This window comes from Salminus brasiliensis, chromosome 1, assembly GCF_030463535.1.
Source record: "Salminus brasiliensis chromosome 1, fSalBra1.hap2, whole genome shotgun sequence".
Taxonomy (NCBI): domain Eukaryota; kingdom Metazoa; phylum Chordata; class Actinopteri; order Characiformes; family Bryconidae; genus Salminus; species Salminus brasiliensis.
In genome coordinates, this window is record NC_132878.1 from 21140886 (window position 1) to 21152234 (window position 11349).

At 40.9% G+C, this 11349-nt stretch overlaps 1 protein-coding gene across 1 annotated transcript in view; it reads right to left on the reverse strand.

The window, feature by feature from the left end:
* sik2a (salt-inducible kinase 2a) overlaps positions 1-10812 on the reverse strand; it is a 30945-nt gene extending 20133 nt beyond the window's left edge. Inside the window, exons 1-3 of the mRNA XM_072674364.1 lie at positions 10338-10812; positions 9153-9269; positions 6126-6189 (exon numbers count right to left, since the gene is read on the reverse strand). Coding sequence (XP_072530465.1) covers positions 6126-6189; positions 9153-9269; positions 10338-10472 — 316 coding nt within the window. The 5' untranslated portion in view covers positions 10473-10812. The remainder of the gene's footprint in view (positions 1-6125; positions 6190-9152; positions 9270-10337) is intronic.
* Positions 10813-11349: the final 537 nt, after the last annotated feature.

Below are 11349 nucleotides of genomic sequence, written 5' to 3' on the forward strand. Positions count from 1 at the left end.
TTATCATTTACAGGCTCCTTATATTTGATAGTACATGCTGTTGTTCTATGTATGTTCTAGACATATTATCACACCCATCATATTCTTACAAATGCAATGTTGGCAAGAAGTCATACTGCCCACCCCTGCCACACATCAACTCAACCTGACAGCTTTCATCATCACCCATCACACTGACCAAGTACACTATACAACTCAAAGCACAAAACCCCTTAAAACTAAATGAGCATTTATTAAAGTCAATGATAAAAATGTTGTGTTCATCTGTAAAACGTTAAAGCAATATTGGCTCACAAGATGCTCAATCTGTTCAATATTTTGGCACATTTGCCAGGACAATTGAAACTAGGCCAAGAGGACAGATGAGTGTATTTAAAATGAGTTTGTTCAAGATGTTGAAAACTTTGTGGGCAAGATGGATTTCAAAGAAGTGGTTCTGTTTAAACCACATGCTAAACAAAGTCACTGTCACAAGAAAACTTTGTTCCATCTATGAAATGCTTTCTATTGGTCCATTTTAATCACAGTTACAAGTATGATGTATACACACACACACACACACACACACACAAACCAGCATTCATTGGCAAAAAAAGTAAAAAAAATCATCAATTGTGGAAAATTGACACAGTTTATCACCCTGAGATCAACAGCCCCACAGTGAAGCATGGTGGTGGTAGTACCATGTTGTGGGGATGCTTTTCATCAGCAGGGTTGAAGACGAGATGGATGTAGTTATATACAGGGAAACCTTGAAAGAAAACCTGTCTTAATCAGCAAGAAACAAGAGAACAGGGTGGAAGTTCAACTTCCAACAAGACAGTGACCTTAAGCATACTGCCAAAGCTACACTGGAGTAGTTCGAAAATAGTGTTTCAGAAAGGACCAGGCAAAGGCCAGGCCATAAGCAGATAGTTGGCAAAACTTGAAAACTGCTCATCACCAACTGACCCTTTCCAATATGACTGAATTTTAGCAATTTGTCCAAGAAGACTGGCAAAGACATTAGGACCTAGATGTGCAATGCTGATAAAAACATTTGTAATTACAGCCAAAGGTGGTTGTACCAAGCATTTAATAATAATGAATAATAATTATGCAATCAATAAATATTGGCTGTTTTTGTTTACATTGTGTTACAGTGTAAAATAATAAGACATACCGTGCAAATAAATTATACAAATCCCATAAAATTATAAAATTCCAGATTTTAACACTATAAATGTAATTCGGGGAGGTGGGAGAATAACAGAGTCGCTTTGTTTTAAAGACACTCTCCAGAGAAAAGACTTTTCTGAACAAACTGTTTATCTGTAAGGAAATAACATGTAAAATGGCATGAACACTGTTTTCAGAAGTATTCTGAAAACAGAGATTTCTAGAGTAAAAAAAGTGTAAAGAAAAGCCAATTGTTCAGGATAAATAAGAATCATTCTCAAAACTGCAGTTCTCAGTGAGAACTCAGACAACACGCAACACTTGTGTAAATGTTGTTGCTAATATAGGAAATAGACATACTATGGATATTCTGGTTATATTTGAAGTATTTTAGTGATAAATAACAGCATGGTTGAGCAGAGTATAGGAGGAGCTTAATTAATTAAAATGATAAAGTTGCTAACTTGTGGAAAATACAGTTAGACATGAGCAGATGTGAATTCACAAAATATGCTGAAATAAACATATTTCTATTGAGTTCGACATAGTATGGTTACAATTCATGAGACATGCTTTATGAGACTGATTTATGATTGTCTCTACAACAGGTCTTAAATACTGTCCTCCGGAAGTTTCAGTCAGTCCAGATTTTGCTCTAAACCCACTTACAGCACAAAAAATGTAGATGGTCTGCATGCATTCTGACTATCTGATTCACAGCATTTATGGTCACAGTCACAGTCGCTATACAGAGAACAAAGAAGAAGAAAGAAATCATTTTTAGATGATTTATCACTTACCCCACATGCAGTGGATTAGCCAAGAAATGTTTTATGTTGATAGGCTAAGGTTGCTAACAAACGCTGGACTGTCACTAATCTCACCAAAAAAAGTTACATAAATAAGTTATTAAAAAGAATTAGTAAAAGCGTGGATTTAGCTTATTAAAACATTTAAGCTAGTAAAACTATATGATTATCCACATAGTGCCCAGGTTTGTAGTAACATTGCGCTTTCAAACTGGACCTGAGGCAAAATGATTCTGGTTTCTCAGAATTCCTGCCCCACCATTACTTTCTTAACAACTAAAGCTTATTTTGGGCGTGTATTTACTAAAAGGACATTGGTAACAGTCTGTGTTTGTTTTTCTACATTAGCCTAGCATTTCCAGTTGCGAATAAAAGAATCACACATCAGACAGCCAACATGTTTGGCTAACTGCATGTGGGGTCAATAATAAATGATGTTAATTTCATTTTTAACATTATCATCTCTTTAAGATAAATTAACCTCCCTATATTGTTTTTCAATGACGGGTAAGAATTCAGTAATGTCGTTTAAAATATAATGAAGAGCTGTTAAACAGGAAACACTACAAAGACACCAGCACAACAAATCATGAACATGTGAACTGAAAATGACAAGAAAAACCAAACACCTGTTCCTAAGCTCCTATAACTCCAAGTCCCTGCTGATTCTTTCTGAGGCAGGTGAGAGGACAGAAGAGCAGGCCTCCCGAGAGAGTGAAAGTGTGTATGAGTAAGAGTGTGTGTGAGCGCGCCAGGCGCTGCAGTGTGCCTCTGGTGCTAATGAAACAGCAGCTCTCAGAGCTTGATCAGTCAGTGTGAGGCTGCAGACAGCAGGCAGCGTGTGCTACAAGCCTCATGTGCGTCATCCAACTTATGTGTCGAGGACACACAGGAGACCTCAGAGGACGCAACGTGCATGCGAGCGCGCAGCCAGGCCCGGGCCGCACTGGTTAAGAATGGGACGGGGGCACGGTGGTCATCTGACAGATGGCTTCACATCTGTGTGTTATAAGTATTTGACAACTAAGCGTCATTCGCAGCGTGATGTTAGCCAGAAGCGAAGCATCTGGTCTGGGTTACAATCAGGTTTAGATTCAAAACCACACCAGTGTCATCAAACTCTAAAACTGTGGACAATGCTGGACAAACATATGCATTTCATTAATTTCATTAATATTCTAAAAACAAAAATCTGTTTGTTTTTTTTCCCTTTTTTGAAGGCTTAACATTTTCACAAAGTTTCAACCACTTCAGGACAAGCGTCTCATGGGCCATTCCTCAAGGTTAATGACCTCCATTTCACTTTCATTGCAACCCAACCAAAGATTTTCTATGGGGTTCAAGTCAGGCCACTGTGACGACCACTCCAGAATCTTTTAGGACTGCTTCTGAAACCAAGCCTTGGTGGACTTTGAGGTATGCTTGGGATAATTGTCCTCATGGAGGGTTCAATTACGTCCAAGCTTCAGGTTCCTTACAGAAGCGTGACGTTTTCTCCTAGAATTTACTAAGACCATATTTAATCCATCTTGCCCTGCACACACTGCATGTTCCCAGGGCATCACCAAGCCACAGCCATGCTTCATTGTAGACAGGGTGTTCTTTTCAGTGTATTCTTCATTCTTCCTCCTCCAGACATACCGCTGATTTAAACATACCTAGGTTTGTTTAAACAAAACTGGAACTTTTCAGGCCTATGGATCAGCAGTATGCCTGGAGGAAGAAGAAGTGAAAAGTGATAAAGATGTTTGTTATTGAAGATGTTAAATAATTGTGAGACTGCAGTAGGCATTTAAAGTGGCAATTTGTGTGAATTTGGAGAAAGCACTAGTTGTATTAGTTGTGCTGAGTTATTTCAACTGTTCATTTTTGATTAGTTCATTGCAAACAGTTAAAAGTTTATAAATTCTGCTAATAAACCTTGCAATGGAGGTAATAAAAAGTGCAATGGAGGTGAAATAATTGCAATTACAATTGTATATGAACATATCACAAACATCACAGCAACCTCTCAACAACACTGTGATGGAGAAAGAGGTGGCTATAGGTGCCAAAAGCTATGTATGACTTTGTAACCAAATCCAAATATCTGTTCAGGCTAAGCCAGTAAAAATCATTTGCTAGAACAAAACTCACTTTACTCATCTACACTGCATGTAGTTGCAGTTCACTCCATAACTGGTTGCTTGAATCAAAGCAACATACACTGTAAGTAGGGGTGTAACTGTAAAAAAACTTCTTGAAGGTTCCACAAAGCACCTTAAGAGGTTCTTCCACAGTTTCAAATTAAAGAACCTCCGAAAGTTCCTCAAAGAACGTATACTTTTAATAGTGTATATAACATTAATTGTGATTTTATTATTCCCATAAAAGTAAAAAAAATGTTTTTGCAGATCTTATTGAATTTTAGAGAAGTAAAAATGTTATTTGAAACTTTCCATACTTATATATGTTTAATCTCATACATTTATAATACAATACAAAAATAAGAAGTGGCTCTTCTTCCCAACAGCGTGTATGTTATATCCATAAGAAAATTGGACAAGCTTGCATCTCATTGGGTAACCTCCTGCAACAACTGCTTACCCCCCAGACTCCCACCCATTCAAACATTATTACAAAACGTGGCTTTGATAACCATCTCTGCGACACCCTGTTCCCTGGTCCTGTTCAGCCTTATTGTGCTGGCGTTTGGGAAGCCAGCCAAGAACGTGAGGCACTTTGAAGTTGCCGCCGCCAGCGCTCCAAGTGCTGACGAACATCAGAGGTGCTCGCTTAGTCCCCTGCAGCACTAATCCACACCAGATACAAGTCCACAGACGACAGGAGCCGTTGGCTGGAGACTGCTTGTTTTTGCTGGTTTTACTGGTTTCCCATCATTCCGTGGATAGCACTCATCTTTATTTATTTATTCCTTTATTATAGCTATTATCATATGACAGTGACAATCGAAAGCAACCTTTCATCCTAAAGAGACTATCAAACAGGCTGTTCTGACTGACGTGGGCAGTGATTGTTCGTGGCCGTATAATAGTGCTACACAAAGGGTGCCAGTATAGTTTAGATTGGCCCCTTTTTACGTGAGTCTGAGTGACGAAAAACGAAAAATTGCCAGCCAGCCACCAAGCACTGAGCAAGATCCCCAAACACGGTGACCCTTTTTCCATTACAGGTTCCACAGCTAATTAACAGAGATAAACAAATGGCATCTGTTCAGCGTGTCTATTATGGGGGGGGGTGCTGTTGGAGGATCAGCACTCGGTGCATGCAGATGGCAAGCGCTGTAGGTTACTGCATGCATGTACAGTGCTGCAATCAAATTCCTCAGGCACCTTGAAGGGTCCAGAGAAGAAGACTTCATGGTTATTTAAATATATATAAATATATCTGGGTATTATTTTACTTAATTGGGTATTTGAATAAGGCATGTAGTTTAAAATATAAAATCTAATCATCAGGAAACATTTTTGGCTGAAACATTGTTGCCATAAATGGAAAAAAGTCACACGCCAATGTAAAAAACTTTTTGTCATTCCTATTGGTTGTATGAAATTCCGACATAATGTAAAGAACATCTGCCAGATTCAAATTAGGTCAGAAAGTGAAAAACTGTGCAAAAGGTGACCTCAACAATGTGCTTCCTCACATAAAGACAGCCAATGCAATGACAATGGACAGCTGAACACACTTGGAGGAGAATGTCTAATGCCAATTCTCTTGTCTCAGCCAACGTCTGCACTGGCTAGCATCATGTTGAGGGGGGAGAGGAGGATCTTACCCACCCAGAGAGAACGAAGAACACTTGGAGGAGAAGGCTAACTGCCAATTCTGTTATAGGAATTAGCAGTTAGCATTTCTCTCAATGATGGTGTATAGTGTTTGTATGATGTCATCTGAGGAATTGTTCTATAGGTCAGCTAACAGTGTGTTAAAATAAGAGACATACAAAACAAAAGAAACAAGTAAAAATCAAACAATTAGGTTCAGACTATCTCTTAAACTAACGGTGCGCAATATATCCAGTGTTGTTGTTTTTGATTAATATCCTTGCAGGGATTTATCATTTAAGAATGTGAATAGCAAAAAATACACATTCCTCCTACAAATCCTGACCTGGAAAAGATACGCATGTATGCAAAGGAAAAGATTGGCACTCACCGAAGATCTCCCCATTTTTGGCATACTCAGTGACCAAGTAGAGCATGTTCTTGGTTTCCATGACCTGAATGAAGAAAAAAAAAGACATATGAACAGGTTTAATGCAGAAGATGCCAAACTGATTAGCATCAAACATCAAGAAAGCAGGAGTTCCAAAGTGTAAACCATCAACGACCCACCATTATGTGTCCCATTAAAATGGAGCAGTGTTGGCTTTAATGGAGACAGCATTTCACACACTGAAGAAAATTTCAGTGGAAAGAAAAATACAAAAAATGACTCAGAAAATGGCAGGATTAAAAGAGCACAAATCCCCACCAGAACAGCGATGATGATACCACTTGTCGATCTTGCTGCACCAAAATTGCTGCCTTAGAAGTCTGAGAAAGCAGGTAATAATTTACTGTAGTGGCAAAAATAATATCACGATAGAGATGCTATTCCACAGCTGGTTTCTTTTTGGATTCAGAACTGAAGAGGTGATTTTGCTGGACAGCTTGTGGTATTATTACTGTTCTGTACATTATACAGCTGTGGTTGGAAGTTTACATACAATCAGCATAGGCACGAATGTCACGAGGTAATGTTTGTAAACTTTTCACTGTGCTGATTTCAGAACCTGCCACTATTATTCACTGAAAGCCTGATATTTCCATGACATTCATGAGATAAGTGTATGTAAACTTTTGTCTACAACTGTACTTCAGCACCCTCGGCAGCACTCTCATAACTGTATTATGTATCCACTTTGAACGGAAAGGGCTGTGAGAATAGGAATTGCATTAAACCTGTTACAAATTGTCCATATAATCCTTGAACCCATCATAAGCCTCTTAGCAACAGGCTTCAAAAAGCTACAGGTGATCTTTATCTGTAGCCGCAGAGTCTGTAGCGCAGTGGCAGCGAACATTTTGTGAAATCTCAGCTTTCGATTAAAGCGTGGGGTAACTGACTGAATGACAGCCCAACGAAGCTTGAGCGAAGGTCAGCTCTGGACCGCCGCTGCCCGCTGCTGCTGTTGTTGTGTAACAGTGGCAGACTGCTGTTGCTACTCACAGCATCCCAGCCCCAGGCGACCTAAAAAAACCTTACATAACGGAACAAAGCTAACCCTATAAGCACATAGCCACAACAACTGGATTCAGGCCTCACTCTGGTCCTCAGCTTCCTGGGATCCTCCCTGTGGGAGTTTGAACTCCCACAGGGGACGCTGGAGGTGATTATGACTAATGGTGAAGACTCCATGGCAGCACAAGCTCAGGTCACAGTGTGATTTGGTGTGGGAGAGAGTAGCTTTTCATTCATGTCTTGGCTGAAAATGCAATCTGAGCAAGGTCACAATGTTGAGTATTAAGATCACTGACTGATGATGTCTAGTGAGTTTGTCTACCAAAAAATGGCCACTGTCTTCAGAAATAAACAGCCAGCATGTACATTTAACTGAACTGACAGTGAATGTTCTCCTCCAAGTGTGGTCAGCTGTTAGAGGCAGTTTTTTGTTTTTGATTTAAAAAATAATAATAAAAAAAGGTTGGCATGTTACTTGGCGGAAGCACATGCTAGCCATTTCCCCTTCAGGAAACCTAGCTAAAAGACATTTTCTTAAGTGAACTGGGGAGTTTTTATAATTTTATACATTTTTCTGGGAACAATTTTGGTATATTTTAGTTATTATCATAAATGTATCTTTCATCATCTATTATTGACTTTTACCATATAGATACTGCTTTACTTATCTACTTTCTTATCCCTGTTTAATTTAAAAGAATTAATATATGGTATTTCATTTTCTCATTTTAAGTTTTATTTTATTTAAATTGTAAATACTCTAAAATTATACTATTCTTACTATTACTAGTTTTGTTATTTTACCATTTTAAATGTTTTTTCAATACAATTTCTCTCCTTATTGCATTTATTGTTTCCCAATATATGTAAATGTGCAGTTTTTTAAATAAATGCAGTTTCCTTACATATACTGATGGTTTACAGAATGAATGGTATCTAAAAGTGAAAGAAATTGTTTAATGATTACCAAATATAAATAGTATGAAAGAAACACAAACTAATAAGCTCATTCTAAATAGTTACAAAACAACCAATCACATGAACAAAAAGTCCCAAAGCACATACTAACACACTTAGGGATGTCTCGATCCATTTCAGTGGACCGGGATCGGGTTCTATCGCAGCATATTTTAACGGACCGGGTGTTGGCTAGTTTAAGCCTGATCCAGTTCTAGCCCTCTCTTTTTATCACTGACGTCCACGTCTTTCCCCTTAAATGCTCAGAAACTAAAATATTACAGAAATGCTCTGTATTAATTAGAAGTGTCTTACCTAAACCGTGCGGTTGTATGATTCATAGAAACACAAAAACTGGATCGGGTTTATCCCATACTTAGCATTAAAACACTCGGATTGGGAGGCAAAAAAAAACTGGATCAGAACATCCCGAACCACACCCAATATGTACAGTGTAAAAATTAATCACCTTTATTCAGGTAGTGCTTAGAATACAGAAGTGTGATTTGGAGTGCAAGTATAGGTTACCAGAAATAAAGAGTCTGTGGATTTTATTTTTAGCTTATTGGGAATAAATAGGCTATGTTACATTTAGGATGTAAAATCCTACTGATTATTTGTGATTATTTCAGTAATAAATGATTTATTCTTTCATTTTTACTCAAATAAAATGAAATAAAAAGTTGTTTCGACTGCTTCTATAAAGAACCATGTTTGCAACAGAACTGTGTGTGTGAAGAACATTAAATTAGTAAAGAACCTTTGCGTCAAGCGTGTAAGGTTTTTCACACTTACACATCTTTTTTAAAAACGCATTTCTTCTGTGGTCCTTCTATGGCAATGCTCAGATTTTTAAAGTTATTTTTAAGAATGTGGTGTAAGAAACCCTAAAATGAACATCAATTTAATGCCAAAATGTAAACCCAGAGGCTGCAGTCTATCTTCTCCCCTCTGAGAGAATTAAGAGGATTTGAACGGAGATGACTGGCAACCCTGACGCACCTGGTACAGCTTGATAATGTGAGGATGGTCCAGCAGCTTCATGATCTCCACTTCCCTGTAGATCTTCTCCAAGTTGGCAGCATCGAGCTGAGTCTTGTCAATGATCTTTATGGCCACCTGCGTGTTGATGCCAAAAGTTATTGGCCAGTTGGGCACTGCAGACATTTCTTTTTTTTTTTTTAATAAGTGCACTGGCGTGTAAAGCAAATAGAGGGCTCACTGGACTCCCTTTAGCCACCCAGGTCCATTGTGTCATTACATAATATGATAACAAAAAATGGATTATGCAACAATGTTGCAAAGGTATGCAAAGGCCTGTCGGGGCTCCACATGTTAAGCTTTGTGACATTAAAAAAATGTGAGCTGTGCAGGTTGCAGGAGAGCAGCAGCTCCCCGCAGAAACAGGAGCAGAGAAACATGAAGAGTTCCCCCTGAAGACAAACACGCTGACGTCATGGCAGTGAGCACAGCAGTGGTCTCACATGCCAGCAGGTATGAAGAACATTCCTGCACAGCACACACACACACACACACACACACACCTCACCTGCACGGCACATTAGCTAACACACTGTGGCATGTTTTGGGGGGGCTTGCACGACTTGCTCGCTTCTTCTTTGACCACGCGTTGGCTTGTGGGCTGGGCTGCACTGCCTGCCTGCCTGCCAGCCTAAAACTTCGCAAAGGCAAAGGTGAACCTTGCTGTTGGTGGCAAGCTGCCCACTTTATGACTTTATGTTGGTGCACGTATTTGCTGCAAATTGCGGTGGCCCTACAGTATACGTAAAATATTAATACATCGTTTCCTTCATTAAAAAAAAGTTTCCCCAGTCTGACTAAAGCGCCCTCTCTAAACTGAGGGAGCCGTTTATGCAGCAATACCATCGACACCTATCAAATAAGGGCTCCATGTCAAATAACCGTGAGGTAAACTTGAATGTTAGCAGCCAACGGCTGACCAGACTTATGGCTGGTGCACTTCTGCGTTGTTCCAGCTAAAGAAACAGCCCCTAATGCAATAACTAAATATCGCTAATGCTGGTCGCTGGTCGAGTGTGTTGGTCACTTCAGCTGCCCAAAAGCACACCGCCAGAAGTTTGAGACCGCGCTAGCGAACGCCGCCGGAACTCCCTCCAGTCGGTCGGTCGGTCAGAAAGCGTGGACAGCCGGCGGCCGTCCCCTTACCTCAGACTTGGTGATTCGGTGCTTGGCCAGTTTCACCACGGCGAAGTTGCCTTTGCCCAGAGTCCGCTCTATGTCATAAAATCCAACGCGGACCGGCGCCCGCTGACCGGCTTTCGGCTCGGCCGGCTCGGCCATGGCCGTGGCTCTCCTCCCGGTGGCCCTTTCAGCTGAGAGTCAGTGAGTTAGCCGAGTGCTTAGGGGCTCATACACCTGTGTGCTTTCCACAAACCGAAGGGCGGGGGAGAGAGAGGCAGGGAGAAAGAGAGAGAGAGAGAGAGAGAGGGAGGGAGGAGGACGGCCTCTCTCACTCCTTCTAACCGAACCACGCTTCACATGCCCCGGCTGAAAGTTCAAAACACTGGCGCTGCCAGCCTAGCTCCGCCTAGCTCCGGACCCGGTCGCGTCGCCGCCGCTGTTCGTTCCTTCTGTTTCCATATCGCTTCAGACATCCTCTTCATCACCATCTTCACCCTCTTCATCCTCATCCTCATCACCGCCTCTAACGGCTTCGGCGCGAGGTTGGCGCGCAACGTGCGTTGACGTCAGCGCCGACTGGATTTATTTATTTATATCATTATTTATTTATTTATTTATTTATTTATTTATTTATTTATTTGTGAGAGACGGCGGGAAAAAAGGGAGGGGGGCGTGTCCACACGGTCCGCGAGCGGTTAGTAACCAAGACAACCTTATCCGCCTCACATGCGTCAGTCAGCAGCTGACCGTGTGCTGTTTGTCCAGCGCGGCTGTTCGTCGTTCGCGTCCCAAATATGAATCCCAAACTACGCCGGTTCAGCTCATGTACCGTCTAAAGGCGGCCATTAAAGGACCATTGACGGTCCCGGGTAACGTCCGCCACTTTGCGCGTACTTCTGCGTTACAGTGACAGCCTTACAGCGCTCCTGTGTTATGCATGCGCGTGCCGCTGCGAGTCTGCCACAGCCTTTCCAATGAGTGAACTGCGTCCCGCAGCGACACCTGCCGGCATGTGCTGTGTACTACCCCACCCAGT